This window comes from Terrapene carolina, unplaced genomic scaffold, assembly GCF_002925995.2.
Source record: "Terrapene carolina triunguis isolate 2854851 unplaced genomic scaffold, T_m_triunguis-2.0 Scaffold96, whole genome shotgun sequence".
Taxonomy (NCBI): domain Eukaryota; kingdom Metazoa; phylum Chordata; order Testudines; family Emydidae; genus Terrapene; species Terrapene triunguis.
This window is the reverse complement of record NW_020664447.1, coordinates 22,139,230-22,164,559: the sequence shown is the minus strand read 5'-3', so window position 1 is coordinate 22,164,559 and position 25,330 is coordinate 22,139,230. Positions and strand designations below refer to the sequence as shown.

General features: G+C 43.8%; 2 protein-coding genes across 4 annotated transcripts in view; one reads left to right on the top strand and one right to left on the bottom strand.

Annotated features, from left to right (window-relative positions):
- PDHX (pyruvate dehydrogenase complex component X) overlaps positions 1 to 19,254 on the bottom strand; it is a 107,829-nt gene extending 88,575 nt beyond the window's left edge. Inside the window, exons 1-2 of one of the 2 annotated variants that reach the window (XM_026651487.2) lie at positions 19,093 to 19,254; positions 6,157 to 6,240 (exon numbers count right to left, since the gene is read on the bottom strand). In XM_026651487.2, the coding sequence (XP_026507272.1) occupies positions 6,157 to 6,240; positions 19,093 to 19,234 (226 nt within the window). In that variant the 5' untranslated portion in view covers positions 19,235 to 19,254. The remainder of the gene's footprint in view (positions 1 to 6,156; positions 6,241 to 19,092) is intronic. The other variant, XM_026651488.2, reaches the window with a different exon arrangement.
- Positions 19,255 to 20,025: 771 nt separating this feature from the next.
- The window catches only part of APIP (APAF1 interacting protein), a 22,295-nt gene continuing 16,990 nt past the window's right edge, over positions 20,026 to 25,330 (top strand). For both annotated transcript variants that reach the window (XM_024213853.3, XM_024213852.3), the window contains exon 1: positions 20,026 to 20,567. In XM_024213853.3, the coding sequence (XP_024069621.1) occupies positions 20,499 to 20,567 (69 nt within the window). In that variant the 5' untranslated portion in view covers positions 20,026 to 20,498. The remainder of the gene's footprint in view (positions 20,568 to 25,330) is intronic.

Genomic DNA, 25,330 nt, shown 5'->3' with positions numbered 1-25,330 from the left:
TCAGCACTGCTGATCGGGCCATTAAAAATCCAGTCAGTGGTGCAGCAGGGCTAAGCCAGGCTCTCTACCTACTGTGGGTCCGCGCAGCTCCCGGAAGCAGCTGGCATGTCCCTGTGGACCCTAGGCACAGGGGCAACCAGGGAAGCTCTGTGCACTGCCCCTGCCCTGAGCGCCAGTTCTGCAGCTCCCATTGGCCGGGAATCACGGCCAATGGGAGCTGCAGGGGCAGTGCCTGCAGGTAGGGGCGGTGCCTGCAGAGCTGCCTGGCCACCGTGCGCCCAGGAGCCAGACATGCCAGCCGCTTCCAGGAGCCGCGTGGAGCCAGGGCAGGCAGGGAGCCAGCCTTAGCCCCGCTGCACCGCCAACTGGGAGCTGTCTTAGGCAAACACCACCCAACTGGACCACCGAACACCCACCGACACTCCAACCCCCTGCCCCAGGCGGAACCCCCTCCCATACCCTAACTCTCTCCTAGAGCTGCACCCCAATCCCTACCCCAGCCCTGAGCCCCCTCCCTGAACCCATACCCCACACTGCCCCCTGCACCCCAACCCCTGCCCCAGCCTGTAACCCCCTCCTGCACCCCAAACATCTCATCTCTAGCCCCACCCCAGAGCCTGCACCTCCAGTCAGAGCCCTCATTCCCTCCCACACCCCAACCCCCTGCCCCAGCCCAATGGAAGTGAGTGAGGGTGGGGAAGAGCGGGGGGTGGCGCCTCAGAGAAGGGGCAGAGCAAGGGTGTTTGGTTTTGTGCAATTAGAAAGTTGGCAACCCTACAGTATAGACACTTGCTACAGCAACACAAGGGGGTTTTCCATGACTGTAGTAAATCCACCCCCTTGAGAAGCAGTAGCTAGGTCAATTGAAGAATTTTTCCACCAACCTACAGAGGTCTATACCAGGGCTTAGGTCAGTTTAACTATGTCTTTGGGGGTCTGAATTTTTCACACTCCTGAGCAACATAGCTAGATCGACCTAAGTTTTAGATGTACGCCAGGCCTTAGAGAAAGACAACTTCCGGGCTGTCATCATTGTCTATCTGCAAATCATTAAACCTCATGGAGCTTCAATTTATCCATCAGTAAAATGGGCATAATTATACCTACCTAACTCCCAAAAGCGTTACTGTGAGGGTTAATGTTTGTAAAAACACTTGGCTCTTCTACAGTACCTCTGATCTGAAGTTCTCAAAGAATTTTGTCAAAATACAAACTGAATTTTAACCTTGAATAAGAGTAATGATTTCTTAAGTGTAACTAAATTTGGGAAAAAATATATATATAGTAATAGTACTTTCCACATAGTCAAAGCACATACAAACATTAAGCATGCTGATACTATGGTAATAAGGGCCATATAAGTTTGAGCATTGGCCTGCTAAACCCAGGGTTGTGAGTTCAATCCTTGAGGGGGCCATTTAGGGATTTGGGGCAAAAAATCTGTCTGGGGATTGGTCCTGCTTTGAGCAGGCGGTTGGACTAGATGACCTCCTGAGGTCCCTTCCAACCCTGACCTTCTATGATAAGTACCTAGCCTAATTTCTAAGTCATTTTCAACACTTCTATGAGGTACCCAGTCACCGTAAGTATTATCCCCACTTTCTAGAAAAGGATACTGATGCAGAAAAAAAATACTTAAAAATACACTCAAGACCACAGAAGAAGTCTGTATCAGAGCTAGCATTAGACTTCAGGAGGTCTTCGCTCCCAGCTCTGTGCTCAGACTACACCTATCTCTAAAGTGAAACTAACAGTGGTCTTTAGAGCCCAAGATATAATCTTACTGGTCCCTAAAGGCCAAGCAGGGCATAAAGGTACAACTGCAAACTTTATGGCTCCTATTGGGCCATAAACATGTTGCTTTCCCGGAGCTCCATTATTAAATTTAAAATCCAGCCTTAACTTGAATTTTCATGGAATCTGGGACAAGAGAGCTAAAAAGAAACAGGTTTTCTTGATGACAGAGTATGAACCAATGATTCTTCTGATTCAACCTATGGAGCTAGAGCACCCTCATTTACAGCCAAGGCATGTGAAGATACAAAATACTGCAAAGGTCATTCATCTAGCAGAGCCAACACATTCTAATAAAGGTCAATTACTTTTCAGGTGACAGACCTCAGAGAGCAAGAGATAAACGAGTACCCAAAATATCTTTTCACACAACGTAAATGGGTTTTGGAAATGAGTCTTTCCAGATTTAGAGATACATCTAGGCAACTTAAATTTGTTCAGTTTCCATTAGCTTTAAGAATAGACTGTCATTTAATTATTAAAATGTCAGCCCTGAATACCCACCATAACAGTTCCTTGTCTTTCATAATTTACTAGTAGGAAGAAACATAAGAATTATGTAACTTAGCTTGTAACTTTATCACAGTTCAGGGATAGCTGCACCTTTGACACTGCTCTGGTCTGTCTGAGTACAGGCCAGCCAGGTTTAGGCCTTGAGGTTTCACCCCTTTGGGGTGAAACATGTGACTCTCCCACTCTTAGAACTGGGGCCCTGGGCTACAGCCCTGTGTGTACCACCTCTAATTACGCTTAATGGGTCCTGCAAGACTCAGTACCTGCAGTTCTTCCTTTTGGGAGCTGTGACCAGCAGTAAATACAATGAACCAAACAGCTTTCTTAAAACAAAGTATTGTTTAATCCTAACAGCAGGAACACAGCATAACAAGAGAAAGAATTTTGAAAGCAATAAACCAGTTTATACACATAACTATCTTAGGCTTATCTACACAGCAAGTTACTGTTCAGCAAGCCTGGGTATGAATCTATAGCTCACCAGCTTGCCGCACAGCAACATCCTATGCAGCTGTTGCAGTGCAGTGAAAGCCCCAGAAGGCATTTGGTGTACTACTACTTCGAAGTGTAATATGCTAAGAAGCACTCCGGGACTTTCACTGAACTCTAGCAACGTCCATATGGACTATTACTGTGCAGCAAGCTGGTGAGTTGAAGATTCATAACCTGGCTTGCCACGTGGTAGCTTGCTGTGTACAAAAACCCTTATTTAAGAGTTAGGCAGGCCTATTTTACCCCATTCTCCCAACCCTCTGTAATCTGGGTTTCAGTCTGCTCCCCAACACTATCTGCCTAAGTCTCCCCCTTAACCATCTGACCTCCTCAAGAATGTGTCTCTCTTTAAACCCTTTGATTTCACCCCTCCTCCCCTCTTCTCAGTGTTAAGTCATTCCTGGAAAAAACAGTTTAGCAAGCCCAGTTGGGGTGGGTGGGGGAAATGTGTCTATCCAGCACATTACAGCCAATGGCTCCAGCACTGTCCATTCAGTTTTTGCTGATAAATATTATCTGGCTATTGCTCTCTTCCTCCTACCTGCAGGTAAACAGTCTCTTTGGTGAATTAACCCAATTTAGTCACACAATGAAGCTCCTAGAAATAATCACACAGAACCATAGTATTCATAATCATAGGCAGCTCCAAACCTAACACAAACATGTTGCCCCCCCAAAAGCCATGAAGCCTGATTTTCAAAGGTGCCAAGCACCCACTACTTCAACTGAAATCAAAAGAAGCTGCAAGTACTTAGCACTTCTGGGGGAATAAATAAATCAAACCCATAGCGTGAAAGGTCACAAGATGATAATTAGGACAACTAAGGCCTTGTCTACACTACACAGTTGTGTTGGCAAAAGGCAGCTTTTATCGACAAACCAGTGGAGATGTTCACACTACAATGCTCCTCCCACCAACAAAACTCTCCTGCTTTGCCAACAAAATAAAACCATTTTGACAAGAGGCGTAAAGCTTGTTCTGGCAAAGATAGATCGACTCATCTACACTATCAAGTTCTGTGGTCAAAAAACTGCTGTTTTGTCGCCAAAAGGCAAGAGCGTACACACTACCAGGGCCGCTGAGAGCGGGTTCGGGCCCCGGTGAAAAAAATTTTTTCGGGCCCCCCAGCAAGGGTGGACCGGCTAAACAGGGGCGACGGGGGAGGCCAGGGGGGAGCCCGGGCCCCAAGCCCCCCTCCGGACCGCCGGGCCCCAGGAATCTCCACCACCCCGCCCCCCCCCCCCCCCCCCCCCCCCGGTCAGCCCTGCACACTACAATGGGACTTTTGTCGCGAAAAACGCCCAGTTTTGGTCACAAAAAAACTTCCACCTCTATGAGAGACTTGTCTTTTCCCCTCCCTTCATTGACGACAAAGAGCCAGTGTAGACACTGCTGATTATTTTGTCCACAGAACTGGCTTCTGCCAGTATCCCACAATGCCTGCCCTGATTGCTCTGCTCAGTGTTTTGATCTCTGAAGTAACGGTGTGCTGCTCGTTTGAGGAACAAAGTGTGGTTAAGCAGCTCTATGTGGGTTTGAACATGTGCTATCATCATCATACAGGGGGAAATTATAACTTCACCTACAGTGTTGTTGCATAAATTTCACCAGGATATTACTGACCAGCAAGATATTACTTTTCAAATGATACCTCACAAGGCATATTTTGTACAAAGATTATTACAGTGGTGTATAAGGTGTGAATACAAGGGTGCATTGGGTCACACTGGGATATATACCCATGGTGCATTGCTCACCCGGTCGATGATGGTGCCCCCAATGTGGACATGATCTGTCGACAGAGGGAGCAAGTGTGAATACCCTTTGGCGATTTTTGTTTTGTCGTCTTTCGGGTGTCGACATAAGTTTTGTTGACAAAACTTGGTTGTGTAGACAAGCCCTTGGTGTCAGTGTAGAGACTGCATTCGTTACGTTGCCGTAACTGGCCTCGAGGAGGTATCCTACAATGCCCACTGTGACTGTTCTGTTCACCATTTTGAACTCTGCTGCCATGCATCCAGCTATACAAGCATGCATCCCTCCCCTTTCAAAGTCCCAAGAAATTTTGAAATTGCTCAGCATACAGAGCTCACATAACTACTGCCCAGCTGAACTCGCCGGCTCTCAGCAACAAACACACTCTTGCCAGAACTACAGGGAAAGGAGTGGATCTCCTTGGTCTTTGGGGAGAGAAGGCTGTGGGAGAACTCAGAGGGAATCAAGGAATCAAAAGATTAACACTGAATCCTGCTCTCCCCGGCACTAGGACCACAGTGGCAGGAAGGCATGGCGGGCTGCTGCTGGGACAGAGGTGGGGGATTCCTGCTGTGCTGTGAAGAGCCAGGGAGAGAGGTGGGGTGTCCTCCTCCCCCTGCCAGAGATGGCTGGGCTGCAGGTTACCAGAGCAGTTGAAAAGCAGCAAGCAATCTAGTTGGATGCTCATGGAACAATGGGATTGAGAAAGTGACGCTGTACCTGCCCTCATGAGGCACTGCAAATCCTTCCCAAAGCACCCTGCAGCCATTTGCATAGTGGGATAGCTATCCACAATGCACTGCTCTTGTGCTGCTATTGGGGATGCACTCCTCCCACACAAGAAGTCTAGTGTGGACATGCATCAGCAGTTTAAATTCCAGTGGTGGCTGTACGTCAGCGTAACTTGCGTCAACAAAACTAGTGTAGACAAGGCCTAAGTGTTTAGCTTAATGATTCTAGTGTGCCAATGATGGGTATATATCCACCCTTAAAGATTCAAATAAAGTTTAGTTAGTACAAACTAAAGTTTCACATTACATTGATAAGGAAATATTACCACATACAGGGGTTTCTTTCGCAAAACACAGTTTAAACTCAAATTGCTATAAGAACTTGGGAATGTAATAACAGAGATTTCACAACACCTCTGAAGTTATCTAGGATTTCTATATTGGTGAATCATTCCAAAAATCATTTGTGATATTTCATGAGAATCTAGTCATGTGTACATTATTCATGATCTACAATATTACTTGTCCATTACTATTTTTTTTAAAAACACACACGCTCTCAGAAGCAGAGCGCGAAGATGCTTCTTGACTTAAGAGTTAAGAATGTATTTGCAAAAATACAAAATATGTTAACAGAGTAGCTTAGAGGTAGTTTTCAGACTGTGACCAGCGAACCGGTGGTCCATGGAACTTGTCCTTGGTAGGCAGCAGGAAGAAACATTTTTGAGAACCAGCAATTTGTGGATGGGGTATTCGGTAGAGAGTTGGCACCCAGTAAATGATCCTGCTCTTACAAAATAGTCCACATAATGAGTTGGAGAACCAATGCATAGCTCACTAAATATGTCATTTTAGATAATTGTCTCTCACCTTCCTTTTTTAACCATTTCACAATATTTCCTTCCTCCATTGTAGGAGACAGTGCAGGCATGAGTATTTTAAATGCAGGAATACCTGGAAAACAAGACACTGGAATTAACCACTAAAACCTTTGCTTATCACACAGTTAATACAGTTGAGATCTCTGAGAAAGGAAAGAAATGAGAGTTAAAAGCAAAATGAGTGAATGGGCAAACAATCCAAGGAAATAAAAATATCCACCCTTGTTCTGTAATTCATTAATGTTAATACATCTTACAAATCTGAACTTGTTATTATTGTGCTATAGACTACTGAAAGAGAAAGTTATTACACTTGTATAAGAATGCTTATTTATTCAACAGCGGAGATAAAACAAGATGTATTTTTTTTCATCCTTTCCGGATACAACGTGGACCTTTTCTGCAAAGTGAAAATATTGTAACAAAGATTTAGTATGCTTGCAGGCTATAAAGATCTTGCACAGAAAGAAGAAAACAGAGTTCATTTATTCCCTAAGGTCTCCGTAGATCCACACCCAAGGGATCATCATCCCTAAAGCACATGAATTGTAAAACTGAGTTGAAGTTACACATGGTTCATGCTCCCAGAAAGTCCGCAGTGCAGAAATATAAATAAATTTGCTCCTGCCTTCTATTCTTTAATTAGTTCTCTCTTGTTCCAAATCAGTCATAGAAACTGATCTGTCTTTGCTCTGGTACTCAAATTATTTAACTTTAGCATTACTCATTATTTTAGCATTTGTAAAGTGAATCCAGAGACTATTCCCAATCAAATTCTGTTTTGTGGCTGTATTATCCACAGGGATTGATAATCTTTCTTTCTGATCACTGTTGGTCCGGGACTAGCGCTTAGAAAAGTTACTGGTCCTGAGAATATTTGTACTAGTTTGCCAAACCCTGTTTATCCTTGAGAATATGTGAAATAGTGCACCTCACAGCATGGGTCCATGGCTTTGTTTACTCAAATATTTTCACTATGTTATCATATTATGGACACCGAGAATTAGAAATTATCACTGTATAAGACTTGAAAGCTTTCATAAAATACACAGACTTGGTTCCAGTTCTAACAGTCTGTTTTGAGACACTGGCCTCAATTAGTATATCAAACCTGAAAGGCTGAGAATAAAACATGGTAATAAGAAAACTCTGATTTAAAGTTCTTATGTCATAAACATTCAATAATTTTATTAAGGTTTACCACAACTCAGTTTCCACACAAGCATTTCTTTATTAGTCCTAAGGCCACTTGGTGCTGGCTACATTCAAAATACAAATATAAGCATATATACCTGTATTCTATACCTTAGTAACAATAACAGTTACTGTAAGCATTGGCCAAATACACACAACCAGATCTGGGCCAGGAAATACCTTCCCATCATGGCGTGGCTCCAGAAGGGCAAGGAAAAGCTCTGACAAAGAACCCCTAGAAAACATTGCTGCTTTATATAACAAACAAGTAATGTCTTTGATGGTTAGTGGACCTTAGCTAAAGTAAGCTGAAGCAGTTTAGAGTGCACTCTGCTTTCTTCAAGGATTTCTCCTTATTTCACTTTACCACATTTTCCCCCAGCTACTGGACTAAGCATTTCTAACCAGTTACATACTGCACCTGGTGTCCACTTAACCATGTTTTGTTTATTTCTATAGCTTAGCCCAAACTTTAAATAAGATAACACTGGTATTTCCAAGGTCACTATGAGTTTAACACAAACAAACCACATTTCTCATGAGTTTATTCTTTTTGGTCACATACTTCGGGCCTATCACTCATGTTAAAATCCAAACAATTTAAAACGCCTAATGTGGGCCTATACAAATAGTAATGAGTGGACACAAATCACAGAAAAGCAGAGATCTCTAGCTTTCCAGTGATATATAGCATTCATTTCTAGTAGGGTTACCATACGTCCGGATTTTCCCAGACACGTCCGGCTTTTTGGGCTCCAAATCCCCGTCCGGGGGGAAATCCCAAAAAGCCGGACATGTCCGGGAAAATCGGGACATGTGGGGCCGGCGGTGCCGAGCCGGGCCGGGGGCTTGGGGGCCGGCGGTGCCGAGCCGGGCCGGGGGCTCGGGGGCCGGCGGTGCCGAGCCGGGGCCAGGGACCAGCAGTGCTGGGCGGGCCGGGGGTGCTTGGCTGGGGGCCCGGGGGCCGGGGACCGGCAGTGCTGGGCGGGCCGGGGGTGCTCGGCCGGGGGCCGGGCCCCGGGCCGGCACCCCAGAGCCCGAGCCAACCCAGGCTGGAGACGCCGGGGGGGCCAGACTGGGCCGCGCCTCCTCCCCCAGACCCCCCTTACCTGCTTCAGGCTTCCCGTGAATCAAATGTTCGCGGGAAGCAGGGGAGGGGGCGGAGTTGGGGCATGGGCGGGGCTGGGGGCGGGGCCAGGGCCCCGTGGAGTGTCCTCCTTTTGGAGGCTCAAAATATGGTAACCCTAATTTCTAGCCATGGTGGCTCACAAATACCAGATGTTAAGCCTGGTCTACACTTAAAGCTTATACTGGCATAATGATGTATGTTAGTGATTTTTTTTAAAGCTACTATATTATAAGGCCTAGTGTAGATGCAAATACTTTTTTGGTATTTTTTTCCAAGAGAGACATAAGCTACACTGGCACTTTCTAGCATCACTAGGAGCAGGACAACCCTTATGAAAAGCTGGTTGGGAGCAGGGGAGGAGCTGGCAGTTAGTGAACTCACTAACCACTATAACACCAATACCACTGCACTTCTACCGGATTTTTCATCTGAAAACACAAGCACAGGTGGGTTTAAGTATCATCTTCTTATTACAGATGGAGACACTGAGGTCCAGATCCTCAAAGGACACAGGCGTTGCTCTGCTCAGCATTCCAATAACTAACCCCTAGATGCCAGGTGTCTAGTGGAATCCTCAGTCCTGAGATAGGTACCCAAGCTTCCCACACAATTCATAGGGAGAGTTAAGCACTTAAGACAAGGATCCTAAGAAGCCACCTAAGCTTGCCAGGAGCAGGAGGCCCAGGAAAGGAGAAGGGCTTGGGTGTCTAAGCAACTGACACAGCAAGTCCGGCTGATGGACTGGAGATTAGTGCCTCCCATCACTCAGGATCCTTAGCTGCAAATCCTCTCCTAGAGCTAGGTACTTAGGCCACGTCAGCTGCTTAGAGAGCCCAATATCATAGCAGCCAAATCATCTCTCTCTCTCTGTCTCTCCTGCTCACCATTCTCACACTTGCCTTCCATTTCCCTGTGTCCCTAGCCATTTTTTGTGTGTAGATGCTCTGCGTCTGGCCCTCCTACTGCAGGGTTTGACAGGTATAAGGCATGCTGAAAGCACACCTACAGGTTTGGGCCCCACTAGCAAAACAGACATTCCCCACCTCCTAGTTTAAGAATTTTGCCTTGGGGTCTCTGGGACCTGAGCAGCTCATTAGCTGTGGGACAGCGTCAGGACTTATTACAAAGTAGCAGCCGTGTTAGTCTGTATCCGCAAAAAGAACAGGAGTACTTGTGGCACCTTAGAGACTAACAAATTTATTTCAGCATAAGCTTTCGTGGGCTACAGCTCACTTCTTCAGATGCATAGAGTGAAACACACAGACAGAAGATATTTATACATACAGAGAACATGAAAAGGTGGAAGTACGCATACCAATTGTAAGAGGCCAATCAATTGAGATGAGCTATCAGTAGCAGCAGAAGAAAAAACTTTGAAGTGATAATCGAGATGACCCATAGAAGGTGTGAGGAGAATTTAACATTGGTGGGGGGGGGGAATTCAATTAGTGTAATGACCCAACCATTCCCAGTCTCTGTTTAGGCCTAAGTTAATTGTGTCTAATTTGCATATTAATTCGAGTTCAGCAGTCTCTCTTTGGAGTCTGTTTTTGAAGTTTTTTTGTTGCAAAACTGACACCTTCAAGTCTGTCACTGAGTGATTAGAGAGGTTAAAGTATTCTCCCACTGGTTTTTGAATGTTATGATTCCTGATGTCAGATTTGTGTCCATTTATTCTTTTGCATAGAGACTGTCCAGTTTGGCCAATGTACATGGCAGAGGGGCATTGCTGGCACATGATGGCCTATATCATGTTGGTAGATGTGCAGGTGAACGAGCCCCTGATGGCGTGGCTGACGTGGTTAGGTCCTATGATGGTGTCACTTGAATAGATATGTGGACAGAGCTGGCATCGGGCTTTGTTGCAAGGATAGGTTCCTGGGTTAGTGTTTTTGTTGTATGGGGTGCGGTTGCTGGTGAGTATTTGCTTAAGGTTGGGAGGCTGTCTGTAAGCGAGGACTGGTCTGTCTCCCAAGTTGTGTAAGAGTGAGGGATCATCTTTCAGGATAGGTTGTAGATCTTTGATGATGCGCTGGAGAGGTTTCAGTTGGGGGCTGAAGGTGGCAGCTAGTGGCGTTCTGTTATTTTCTTTGTTGGGCCTGTCCTGTAGTAGCTTTGTGAATGCCAACTGGTGGAAACTCGGGCATCATGGTCTCATCCTACAACTTTACCGTCCAAAGTGGAAAGTCAGTATGAGCAGAGCAAAGAGACTTTTGATGTCATTTTCTTAAGGCTGCTACAATCACTTCTGGACCAGATCATACAGCCTTAATTTAATTTAAGCAATAATCCCAGTTGTTCATTACAAACAATTAAGATTATGAGGAGTGATTCCCCTTCACCAAAAACAAATCTATACTCAATAATCCTGCCTTTGTATTAATAATGCTTAGCATTTATGTAGCACTTTCCAGATTCAACAATCTGTACAACAATTAGCTAATTCTCACAAGACTCCTGGGAGGTAAGCAGTATACTTATTTTATAGGTGGGGAAACAGACACGTTTCAGTGACTTGCACAGAGCTTCACTGTGGTGGTAGTGGAGCTGGGATTAGACCTCATGAGTTCTTGGCTTCCAGTTCCATGCTCAGTCCACCAGACCATGCTGCTGCCGTCAATATTTTAATAGCCATCTACTGTTTATTTAGGGCCATTTCTAAATCTACAACCAATTGTATTTAAGAGAATCAATTTAAAATGTTTTTTTAACACAAACCAATTGCTAACTTGAAACCCTCACTGAGGCCATAACGATTCCATATTTGGTGACCACTTTAGGGGTTATGTTCCTTCCAGACATTAGATTTAATTTAATGGATTTGAAAAATCCTGTGGATTTGCACTGTACTTTATCTTCCAATGCACTGGTCAGAACTTCTATGCTCACTGCTTATAATTGTTTCACCTGCCTTGAAATGGGTACAGCAAGCGCTTTGTCAAAACAGAAAAGCTGCAGTGAACTAGATACAAGTGCCTCAGCATCCTCAGCTGAAATACTATTTCATAGCTTCCTACAACATTACCCAGTCAGTAGTAAAGACAAAATTTACTACGCTTCTATATCAGTGCAAACATAACACAGCAATAGCTGAGATATAAAAAAACTACAATAGGGGATTATTTTCCTCTCTCTGTGAAAAAAGTGCACCAGTGTCTTCCCTCTTCAAGGTTCTAGCCCTATATTGCATTTAATGTGCAGCCCTACAGAGTTTTAGAATGCCCATTACCTCTTCAAATATAAATGTAGTACAAACCAATTTGCTGCTATTATGAAGCAGATCTAAGCTTCATTACTTTGACTAGTCTACATATGGCATTGCTGGAATTTCATATCAAATCTCTCTGCTTATGGGAGCACATTATGTGAACCAAAGAGCTATAGTAGAGGGCTGGATCAATGCCAGAATAAATTACCCAGTAACATTTCACTTCAGCTCCTCTCTCTCTCCCCCCCCTGCGCATCTTCTATATTCCATGAGGGTCAGACACAGCTCGTTTCCTTAATACTAGTGCTCATTAAAATAACATTGTTCAAACCACTCTAAAGATAACACACTTGCACCATCTGCAGGTTAGACAAAATACAGATACTATGGCATATGTACCTCAGGAAACATTATAGCAAGGCTAACAGCAAGAAATGTTAATACTGCAATTACGGATTACAATGGGAAAGTGTGCTTCTCTTAGATTGGTACAAAATGGGTACAATTTGAATTAGTCCACTTTTGCTCTAGAACCTGTTTTAAGAAGTCTTCAGTAGCCATGGATATAACAGGAAAATCTTTAAATAATTGTGATGACTTTTTCTATGTAAAGTTCTAGTCTGACTTTAAAGAGCCTGTGATATGTGACGCAGTGTAAAGGCACAGAAGAAGAAATGGATGTTGGATACCAGTGACTCCCTAACCAGCACTTGCTGACTATCTGCAGGCAGATGTTTGATCAAGCAAAAGGTGCTGGCTCTCCTCCTTTCCTATTACCTAGTCACATTAACAGACAACTGAAAAAGCATTACTTTCCCACTATTACTTTCCCACATAACGTCCCTTTGGAACTGCAGTAATAGTTTATCTGAGCATAGGGTTGCCAGGCGTCCAGTTTTCGACCGGAACGCCTGGTGGAAAAGGGACCCCGGCGGCCCCAGTTGGCACGGCTGACTGGGCTGTTAAAAGTCTGATTGGCAGCACAGCCTGGGCGGGGGCTAGGGGCCTGCCCTGGCTCCGTGCAGCTCCCAGAAGTGGCCAGCATGTCCCTACAGCCACTAGGCATAGCAGCAGCCTGGGAGGCACTGCATGCTGCCCCTGCCCCTAGTGCCAGCTAAGCAGCTCCCATTGGCTGGGAACCGCAACCAACGGGAGCTGCGGGGAGCACCTGAGGGCGCAAGGGCAGCCTCCCTGGCCGCCCTGCGCCTAGGGGCTGCAGGGACCTGGCAGCCACTTTCTGGGAGCCGTGGTAAACGCCACCAGGACCCTGCATCTCCCACACACACACACACACACACACACACACACACCCTAAAGGTCATCTACTCCAATCTCCTCCACTGAAGCAGGACCAAGAATACCTAGACCTTCCCCCCAGACAGGTGTTTGTTTAACCTGTTCTTAAAAATCTCCAATGATGGGGATTCCACAACTTCCCTTGGAAGTCTATTCCAACGATTTACTATCCCTATTAAGAGAATTAAGGGTTTCCTAATATCTAACCTAAGTCGCCCTTGCTGCAGATTAACCCCATTACGTCTTCTCCTATGTTCAGTGGACATGGAGAACAATTGATCACAGTCCTCTCTATAACAGCCCTTAACATATTTGAAGACTTATCAGGACCCCGTCTTCTTTTCTCAAGATTAAAAATGCCCTGATTTGTTTTGAAACTTTCCTCCTAAATCAGGTTTACTAAACCTTATCATTTTTGTTGCTTTCCTCTGGATTCACTCTTAATTTGTCCACATCTTTCTTAAAGTGTGACATCCAGAAATGGACACAATATTCCAGCTGAAGCCTCACCAGTGTAGGGGACAGCAGACAATTACCTCCCGTATCTTACATACAACTCTCCTGTTCATACACTCCAGGATGATATTAGCTTCTCTTGCAACTGCATCACACTGCTGACTCATATTCAATTTGTGATACACTATAACCGCCAGATCCTTTTCAGCAGTACTACAGTAGAACCTCAAAGATATGAGCACCAGAGTTACGGACTGACCGGTCAACAAGACACTGTGTGAAACTGCAAGTAACCAGTAAGGCAGCAGCGGAAACCAAAAAAAAAAAAAGCAAATATTGTACTGTGCCTGCATTGCATCTTAAAGGTAGGCACATCTGGGCTGCCTGTCCCCACCCCACCCCCATGCGCGGGGCAGCCACTTACATCTAAGAATGAAGACGCTGGGGCTGCCAGCCCAAGGCAGCCAGCAGAGTAGGAGCAACGCTGGGATCTCTGGCTGGAAGGAGACACTGTTTTCACACAGTCCTTCCAGGAGAGGGGGGACGCTGTTTTGTCCCGCTTCCGGCCAGGGGAGTGGGATTAAGGTTGCAGTCCGACCCAGGGAAAGAAGCTATCTACAAGGAAGTTGCCCGCACTGAGGAGGGAGTCCGAGTTCAACTGCTGCTGGAACCTGGCTTGGAATGTCAGCTGCTGGAACTGGAGCCCAAACTGCACTTTGTTCAGAGTTACAGACAACCTCCATTCCTGAGGTGTCCATAAGTCTGAGGTTTTACTGTACTGCCTCGCTAGTTATTTTCCATTTTGTAGTTGTGCATTTGATACTTCCCTCCTAAATGTACTTGTCTTATTGAATTTGCTTTGCACTTGTCCTACTGAATCTCATCTTGTTGATTTCAGACCAATTCTCCAATTTGTCAAGGTTGTTTTGAATTCCAATCCTGTCCTCCAAACTGCCTGCAACTGCTCACAGATTGTGTTTCTGAATACTCTCCGCTCCATTAGCAAGTCATTAATGAAAATATTGATTAGTACTGGACATAGGAGAAACCCCAGCCGGACCTCACTAGATACATCCCCAATTTTGAGAGAGAACCATTGATAACTACTCTGAGTACAGGCTTTCAACCAATTTTGCATCCACTCTCACATTCCGGGGCACAATCCAGACCAGTGAGGGTTTGTGTCACCACCTGCCCTGCAACCTTAGGTGCCTAACAATGCCTTGCTGATGTAGCTCCCAATTTGAGCCCCTCACAAACAGCATGCAGGTCACACCATACATGTCTGTATATAGCTTGAGTCCTGGTCCAGCCACTCTGACACTAGCAGCCTGTCAGCTGCACACCAGCCACACTCTGGTTTCCAACAGGCTTGTTTACTACTTTCAGAGTGACCGCAACACACTTCCAGTCCTGAATTGTTCCCAAAAACATGTGGTTCTGCACTGTCCAGCCCTCTCCTGGGCAGTTCAGATATTAGACGTCCATTATACCTGTAAGATGGAAATGTACAACAGTTTGCTACTTTAACTGGAGTTACCAAACAATTCAGTTTAAACAACACTGACTAGTTCGGACTACAGAATAAAAAGTTTATTATACTACAAAGAGAGAGGTTTTAAGTGAGTACAAGTACAAGGCACTAAAATCAGAAATGGTTACAAGAGAAATACAGATAAAATGTTTCCTAGTAGTAAGACTCAACTTAAACTAGACTTGGTTCAAGATAAAATTCTTACATGTTCCCAGCAACATAGCTGACCAAGTTCTTCAGTCAGAATCTGCCTTGAAAGTCTAAAGGGCTGGTTCCTTTGTCTTTTTAGGTGAAAGTGAGTGAGAAAGAATCCCTGGGGTGTTTTTACCCCTCACTTTTATAGTCCAGTCCCATTTGAAGTGGATTCATCTAAGGATTACCCCCCTCAAAGCAAAGTTTATTCAAACAGTAAAGAAGGTGATGTGTAGTCTGATCATCAAGGTGCTCTCCTGCTCTTTCTCCTCCCTTGTATATGGGGAAGTGCAGATTTGCCTTGTCTCTCTCTTGCTGTCTCAAGGACCTCGTTTACTACTTGTATATAAATTGAGGTAAACGCACATTCCTTTAAGACAGCCTCCACTAGGCAGGAGTGGTTAAGCAGCTCTATGTGGGTCTGAACATGTGCTATCAACCTCATACAGGGGGAAATTATAACTTCACATATAGTGTTGTTGCATACATTTTACCATATTATTGACCAGCAAGATATTATTTTTCAAATAATATCTCACAAGGCATATTTTGTACAAAGATTATTACAGTGGTGTATAGGGTGTGAATACAAGGGTGCGAATACAAGGGTGCATTGGGTCACACTCACCTTCTAGTAATTTCATCTAGACCACATTTCCCTAGTTCACGTATGAGAATGTCATGTGGGACTATGTCCAAAGCCTTACTAAAAATCAAAATCTCTCACATCTACTGCTTCTCCTCTACTAACCAGGCCAATAAGCCTGTCAAAGAAGAAAATTAGGTTGGTTTGGCATGATTTATTCTTGATAAATCCATGTTGACTAATGCATATAATCCTATTATCCTTTAGGTGCTTACAAATTGATTAATAATTTGTTCCAGTATCTTTCCAGCTATCAAAGTTAGGCTGACTGGTCTATAATTCCCCTGTTTAAAGAGAGGTACTATGTCTGCCCTTCTCCAATCTTCTGGGATCTCCTCTGTCCTCAATGGGAGCACACTTCTTTGTAAGTATACATGAAAGTTGAAAGAAAAAAAAAATCAATTCTTAACAACAGAAAACACATTTACAAAGTATTACTAATAGGTCATGGTGTGTTTTTAAAAGTTTAAAAACTCACCCAGGCTTGAAACACATCCAAGACACCTACTAACCAGAGACTGATATGCCAGGTGAGAGGAGGACACTACCAATGTGGTTGAGAAACAACATCCTGGTAAGAAACCCATAGTTCCTGGGATGGGGGAGGAATTTTGCCTATCAAAGTACTGCCTCTTGACCCTCCTTGGGGTTCCTTCCCATCATTTTCTGGCTAGTAGGTGTGTCATTAATTTGAAAGTCTTCCTTCCATCTTATATATAGAATTCTCCTCTTCCTCACAGTCAATTTTTGGGTCTTCCTTTACCTGCCTCTAGGGTGGCTCATAGCTTTCCTAAGAATCAGAGTGAAAGTGACAAGATTCTTGACAGTTTTACCACTGACCCTCCCCAAAACATACCAGAGTCTTATCAATTTTTCTCTGCTCCTACTTCAGAAGCTATAAGCTGCAACAGCAGCAGCAAAAAAGCTGTACACATGTAGAATCAAGTAGACAGGAATACTATCTTTGCAACCATAAGTGATAGAAACCTAATTATTTTTTTAAAATAAAAACTTGCATTCTGCAGAAATTGATGACAGAGAACTCTGACAGAACAGTCCAGAAGAGAAGTAAATACTCCTTCTTGTTCTAGTAATTTTCACTGTATTAAAAAGTAATCCACTCACTGGTGGCAAGTACATGAGTTGATTTTAGAACAATAAGCGCAAGGGAATGGGAGTCATGGCCCTGCTTTTGTTCTACTAATAACTTGGTATGGGACACCAGGCAAATTACTTTGTTTCCTAAATGCTTCATTGCTCCAGTGTCCCAACAAAGCTGTAAAATAGGGATACTGCTACTTATCCTTATCACAGGAGAATATGAGATTTAATATAAAATTGAGTTCCATAAACGACAGAGTTTTGAGTTCCTTTGATGAAAGGTGCTATTGTAAGTGCAAAACACAGGCTGTGGCAAGTGAAGACAGACAAAGGTAGAAAGACTTGTCAGCTATTTTAAAATGCAATTTGAAAACTATATATTAATCTGAGCTCTTATTTAAGAAAATCCTTTTATGTGGTTTGAAATAAAAAAAATTCATTTTACTACAGAATTTAGACATACACCCCAGAAAATAAGAGATATCAGAAAAAAGGTTCAAACCTCAACAGAAACATGCATTGCCACCACCCTCACCCCCCCACACACACACAGACACACACACGCGACAAAAAACTAAATGCTGTCGTTTAGGCAAGCAATATAGCAAGTAGGACTAGGACTAGAACCAGGAATCCTTAATCAGGCAAAACACAGCGAACTGAAGTTTCGCCTAGGTAAGCACTGTAGAATAAAGTCTATAGGGATAATGAGAAATAAGTGAAATTAAATTCATAGATCTAAAAAGCTCCAAGTGGCTTCGCTGTGACTCTCCCACTCTACTTCCACTCCTATTTAAATAAGCAGCTCCCATCACAGCTGTCTCAATTCCTTTCCACTTCCTCAGTTATTTCACCCATCCCCTTTATTCCCTGATCGCTCAACGATTTTCACTTAATTTGTCCTTTTCTGATCAGAGTGCTCAGTTCATTAGATGACTCACTGAAGAGGTACCATATTAAAAAAAAAAAAGGTATCCTGTTTAAAAAATGGCATCTACACTTACTGAAATTTTGAGACCTAATTAGGGAGTCACAAGCAGCAACTCCAATGTTACAGAATTTGCGGGAGAGGAGTTTAAGTAACAAAATATTTTGAAATTCTGAAGTTGTTTCAGTTTCACAATGGTCTAAAGGCACCATTTTTTGGCAAAATGGTCACTTTCCATAAACATTTGTGAAAATGTTAGCAAAACTCAAAATATTTCAATAACACTGACAATTTTGCAAACATTTTCAGTTCATAAAGATGAAAAATTTCATTCAAAATATTTCAACCAATATGTCATCTCTAATCTACAGACTCCTCCTCCTGCAGTACTGCTAAAATGTTCCCCCGGCTGAAACACCAATAATTACTACCAGGTTTAAAAGATGTTCATTTTAGCTGCAGACCAAACTCTGGCTCAGAGAGACAGAGAGCAAATTCTGGAGTCAGGAATCCTCCCTTCAGAATGAAAGGTTGCTCCCATTTTAAGTTCTACATTTGACCCTCCAACTTGCACAGAATGCTTTCTTTTGTTTTACAAATTTTCAGACTTAATTTCACACTAAATATATTTTTTTTAATAAGGAGCCAGGAGCAGAAAAATGGATGGAGGTAAATCACAGAAGGAATTTGGGAGTTAGAGGGCTTTGAGAAAGTACAGTTCTCAGTATTCTTTAGCCACTCAACTCAAAAGCAGCCACAACTATCATTAGAAAATAGTCTAAACCAGTTTGCCATACGCTTTGCCCTCTAGACACCAAATTTGATGCCATACCACTATCTTCCTTTCTCCCCATGCCTTGCATCCCTCATCCTATTTTCACTGGCCAAACAGAGCATTGTTATCCACCCCTTTCATTCTCTTCCACTGGCTAATCATAAAGTCCACTCTGCTTCTTCCCCCCGCCAAACCTCCACACCCCAACATTACTGCCCACTCACTTCAGCAGGTACCCCCATGGACCCTCTCCTCTGTCCAGGTCACCTACTCACCATCATACCCGGCTTGTAGAGATACACCCCTAACCACAAGCTCCTCACAGACACCTGGCCTCTGTCATTACCATCCAGCTTCCTTGCCCCTGAAAGTCATTGCTGTCCCCCACACAGCTGCAGCAGGTTCTAACAGTGTCACAGGCGGCCAACTAAAAACCGCCTGTTAGTGACTGAGGCCAAATACTCACCCAGCAGCTCGTGGCTCCTGTGCAGAAGCCTCCAGCCTCCTCCAAGGCGGAGAAAAGCACAAGCCCCCGCGACTAGTCTCCCACCCGGGAGTAGTTTGACCATCTCTTTACTGCTGCAGCTCAGCCACAAGGAGGCTGCCATCTTGCTCTCCTCCCACCCAAGGCTAGGGCTGTCCAACTCACTGCCTGAGAGAAAAGATAGCCCCGCCCGGCACGCCCAACTGCTGTCCCACCCCTAATTGTCTCAACACAAATAAACACCCCCTTGCAGCCACGGCTAATGTGTGCTCCCTTATGGGGGAACCCACTACTCCTCCTTCCCCGCATACAGCTGGAGCAGGACTAGCTACCTCCTTGCACAAGCCAAAAGACACACACTTCAATTCAAAACTAGATGAGTGTTGCTGAAGTACAAGGGTCAGAGGTTCATTTGTGTCGAGCATCTGCCTAGGGGAGGGCTTCAGGTGGTGTTTAGGATTTGACTTCCCCATAATAGCCTTCGTTTCAGGTATTGCCAAACCTGAGCGTTCAAAAATCAAAAGTCAGAGACCCAAAATAACGTGATAAACTTAAAAAGCATGATTTTTTTAAATAATACATTTGGGGTTTGTTTGCTATCTCGTTTATGAGCCGTTAGGGTTCACTTGGATCACATTTTCAGGCTCTCCTCCGCCGTGACAAAAGCATTATTTTTAATGACAAACGAGATTCACACCTAACAGCCACCTAACTCCAGAAGCTGCGGACTGAAAGCGAAACCCACGGTACAGTCACAAGCGTTGGCAACAGTGATTGGTTTGCGGCTTGGCCCCATCGCACTAAGCGAGGTCCGAAGAGGGCCCTGCCCAGGAGAGCTCAGGAGCTGGGGCTAAGATGAGAGACGACGGCTGGGTAGGATAGACCGGGGCCGTGTCCACCAATCGGGATGCACAATATGAGGCTGCTTCTGCCACCGCCTTCCTTCGTGTCCCGGTGCCGCTGTCTCCGCACCGCCGGCACCGGTGTCCAGGCCATCACCCAGGTCTCCCCTAGGTCAGGCCCCCGCTGTCCGGGCCGGGGTTAAGCACAGACAGATACTCTGGGCACGTGTCTTTCCTCTCTCCTCCCCGCCTGTTGGCCGCTGGAGAAGGAAGCGTCTCGCCACCCGCTGGGCCCCTGGCCTGGGGCCGCCTCAGCCACTCGGACTGCGGGCGGGGCGGGGCTCGGAGGTTTATGCTCCTACACCTGCCTAAACGCGCCTCCCCCGGGCAGCGCCGCCCCAGCAATTGCGGGACAATCCCGCCCTGGGGCTACGCCCGCCCTGCCTGAGCGGGGACCCTGGGCTCCCCGGAGCTGAGTCCCTGCCTGCGCCGGGGGCGAGGAAGGACCCCGGGGTCCGCCCCAGCGCTGCGGGTCCAGACGGCGCCATGGCTGCGGCTGGGGGCGGCCTCTGCTGCCCGCGCGGTGGCGGTTGCGTGGCCGGGGATGCATCGCAGGTAGGCGCGGGGGCCTCGGCATCTGGGGGCCGCGACCTCCTCAGCGCTGGACGCGGCTTGGCAGCGTGCGCGGAAGCGCTCAGGTGGTCCAGGGACAGAAAGCTCAGCGCTCTGCAGAACCCAGGCCACTTTATCAATTGCATCGGGAATTGGTACTGACTGGGAGGGCCGAGTGCCACACACTGAGTTGCCTGACCCTTTCCTGCAGCAGCTGAGATTTCTTTGGAGGTCCCCATCAAGTACTGATTGACCTATCCCAACTCAAGATCTGTCAAAATGAAAGCCTGATGTGGTGCATTCATTGTAGTTAAATAAGGGCCATAACTAAGGCTAAGATTTTGTCATGGATATTTTTAGTAAAAGTCATGGACAGGTCACAGGCAAAAAAAGAAAATACCTGTGACAAAATGCGGATTTGCGGGTCCCCACACTGCCTGAGGCAGGCAGCTGCACAGGGGCTAGGAGCTGCCTGCCTGCAGCAGCTGAGGGTTGCGGGGAGCCCTTGCTGCCTGCAGTTCCGGGATTTCCCCGCCAGCTCTTGGAGCCCCCACTGCAGCAGCCAGGAGCTCAGGGGATTCCCGTGCCACAGGTGGCGGCCGTGATCTCTGGGGGGTTCTGCGGCCGGGAGCTCGGGGGTACCCGCCGCCCATGGCAGCTTGGAGCTCCTGGAGTTGCTAGAGACGGCAAGGGTACCCCGCAGCTCCCTGCCTCCATGGGCGGCAGGGGACCCGGCAGCTCCCAACCACCTCAGGCTGAAGTCACAGAGGTCACTGGAAGTCACCGAATCTGCGGCCTCCGTGACTAAATTGTAGCCTTCACCATAATGCACCAAGATGTGTTTTAGCCAATTTTAGTTTTATAATCATTTTATCAGTCTTAAATGTTCAAATAATTTTCATACATAAGAGCAACTAGAACAAATCCTGTTTTGGGACAAACAAAAGAAATCTATCTTTGGGACAAATAAGTCTATCTTGGATAAATTTATCTGTATTTTTAATTTCATTTAGATTATGTATGTCAATAGTTGCTTTTACTAAATTACCGTATATACTCGTTCATTAGCCCGTTCGTTTATAAGCCGACCCCCCAAGATGGTTAGGTAAAAATAGCAAAAACTGTATGACCCTTTCATAAGCCAACCCTATATTTCAGGGGTTGGCATACTTTGGCTCCTGGCCCGTCAGGGTAAGCCGCTGGTGGGTCAGGACATTTTGTTTACCTGGAGCGTTCACAGGCACGGAGCCCCTCAGCTCCCTGTGGCCGCAGTTTGCCGCTCCCATTGGCTGGGAACGGCGAACTGCAGCGACAGGGAGCTGAGGGGCTACAGGTAAACAAAACAACAATGTATTAGATATTCAATTTAATGATTCATAGAGTTTAAAATCATCAAATTTTGGTGTAGACCCGTTTATAAGCCAACCCCCGCTCTTTGATGCGTCACTTTTTTACCAAAAATATTCGGCTTATGAACGAGTATATACGGTAAACTTGCTTTAAAGTATTGTAGCTATCCAAAGAATACTTGTGGTGATTTACTGCAAGGATCTGGTGCCTTAGAAACAGCTATTGTGAAATATCAGTTGTATGATTTCTTCTGCAGATGTCTGGTTCATTCCACTTGTTTGTAAGGGAAATATACATATTGTCCCTAAGATTTTGTCAAGGGAAGACACATATTTAATACATTGCATATTCACCTTAGTGTCCTAAAATAACATTGGTGGTCCACTGTATTTTGGATTGTAAAGCTATTGAAAACGGTCTTCAAAAGTCCTAATGGGTTTATTAAACTTAATTAAATTTATTAAACTTGTTAAACAAATTACCTTATATTACAATATGAAAATTAATTTAACACATTTCGAGACCCTAATGTAGTACAAATGGTTGAAGTCAAATGGGAAAAACTAATTTTCCTTGACACCTTAGACTCTATTGGCTTTAAAAAAATAACTTTAATAAAGTATCCAATTCCCAAAGAGACAAAGTGGGTGAGGTAATATCGTTTATTGGACCACCTGCTGTTGGTGATGGAGACAAGCTTTTGAGCTTACACAGAGCACTTCTGCAGGTCTGGGAAACTTACTCAGAGTGTCACAGTTAAGTAAGTTTCCCAGACCTGAAGAAAAGCTCAAAGAGTAGGCTCAAAAGCTTCTCTCTCTCACCAACAGAAGTTGGTCCAAAAGAGATTACCTTACTCACCTTGTCTTTCTAATATCCTGGACCAACACGCTACAACAAGACTGTATATCCCATTACTATTGATTTAATAGTAATTCTGTAAATTCTAAATAAATGATTTCAGAAAACATCAGTTATTATCTGGAAGCTCATTTTAAAGTATAATCTGGTAAGATAAAACAATAATTTCTTCTCAGAGCTCATGGAAATTTATGTCATTTTTCTTTGCAGCCAGTATTATAAAAACTAGACTAAGATCATAATAACATGGAAGGCATCAAAAGGAATTGGATTGTTCTTATAAACCAAACCAGAAAAGTAACAAGCCAGATCTCAGCTGATGTAAATCAAATAACTCCATTGGCTTCAGTAGACTTGTGCTGATATACATCAACTGAGTATCTGGACTAATGTGTGTTTACTTGGCATCTTCCAGAGTGTGAAAAATGAAGAATGACAAATCAGTAGCAATCTCAGTATAAAACTCATGTTAAAACTGTATTTTAACTGTTACTAATGACCATTTAGATTTTTAAAACTGATTTAATTGTAATAGTCTAATTTATTTTTCACCAATGTAAATATAAATGCTTAGGATTCTTATACTCACTCAGATAAAATGTAGTATAGTTACATAATTTAAAATCTTCTAAAGTTTCTTTTGTGCATTTTAACAAGCTGCCTTTTTTAACTGTCTTGCTTGACGACAAAACACAGTCAATGTTGTTTTCAAAAGATAATAAGCCACAGCGGAACAGTGATGTCTGTGTTTCAATTTATATCAGTTGTACAAATGACAGCCAGTCCAGATTTATCAAAGATCCTGGATTATGTCTGTTGAATTTCAAAGTGCCTCTTAAACATGTTCACAGCTAAGGTTCATATGGAAAATACAAGTATCAGAGGGGTAGCCGTGTTAGTCTGTATCTGTAAAAAGCAACAAAGAGTCCTGTGGCACCTTATAGACTAACAGATGTATTGGAACATAAGCTTTTGTGGATGAAAGCTTATGCTCCAATACGTCTGTTGGTCTATAAGGTGACACGGGACTTTTTGTCCCTTTTTATGGAAAATACAGCCATTGCCTATTATGGGAAAGGACTACAATGTTAAATCTATATAACCATTTAATTTTTAAAAATTGGAAACACTGTTGTATTTGATTTAAAATACCATAGTTGATTTTCATGGCTATGTGATGAATAAATAGAGCATTTGCGGATCCTGGAAAAATACAGGAGGGGTGTTTTTGTTTTTGTTTTTTGTAACCCTGGAATTCTGTGGAAAAATGCTGGGAATTTCTTAATCTTCTTGATTTAAAAAAACATGCTGAATGTGAATTTTTTTTTTAATTCATCTCAGTTTTTCCAGTGATGTTAAAACTAAAGGGAACAACTGTATTGTCATGGTCACAGCATTTATGACAGTCTCCCTACCAACCAGAGAGAATATGGAGCACCTAGAAATAGTGTCATCATCATTTACAATTTATACACGTATATAAATTCATATTACATAACAAACTTATATAGCTATAGATAAGAAACCTATTTAACATGTTTATACACTCAAAAGTTATTTTTAAACAAATGAGTAAGGAGAGACATTTTCTTTGACTTTGAAAGAAAAAATAGGAACGTAGTACATAGGTTAGAAACTTTTAATAGTGTATTGTGAATGAAGTTTAAAAAAGGAAGATGCTCTGGGAATCGTGTTATGTGTCTGGAGGGTGATGGAATTATTAAAATCAAATTTGACTTTTAATTTTATGTACACTAGAGTGCTGATTATCAAAACTAAGGCCCATATTATGCAAACACTTATATACTTGCCTTGTAGCTGTAAAATTAAGTATGTGCATGAGTTTTTGCAGGATCATGGCATTGTTAAACAGCATAAGTACTTGGGAAATAGATTTGACCATTTAATTAAAATCTATTTAATATAGTTTTTTTCATCACAGGAGAACCAAAAATGGGTTACTTACATTTTCAGTTAAGTGAAACTAAATGATACTACAGATGAAAGTTTTTAGAGAATTTTCAGTTTCAGGTTTCCTTCATAGAAAGATGTTTCCTTTCTTAAAGGTGTGTTTTTCAGATATTCTTGTACATAGTATTTTATTGGTTTTAGATAAGTGTAAAATATTTTCTACCTACTGTGCTTGAGAAATCAAACTTTCTACATCATGAAGGGGAAAACCAGTTTCTCGGGAGTGAATGTTCTTGGTTCCATAGAGTTGTAAGCAATAAGACCAAAGCATCTGATTTCTTATGCAAAACTAACTTTGATGTCAGATACATGGGAATGTCTTGGGTTCCCAATCACCATCCCCTTTTTCATGGGTGAACTAAAGAATGAGTTACAGAATCCAAAATTAATCAATAAATGATGCTTTTCATGAAAAGAGATTCTACAGGAAGAGTAGCTGTCATAACTATAAAGGGAAGGGTAACAGCTCTCCTGTGTACAGTACTATAAAATCCCTCCTGGCCAGAGACTCCAAAATTCTTTTACCTGTAAAGGGTTAATAAGCTCGGGTAACCTGGCTGACACCTGACCCAAAGGACCAATAAGGG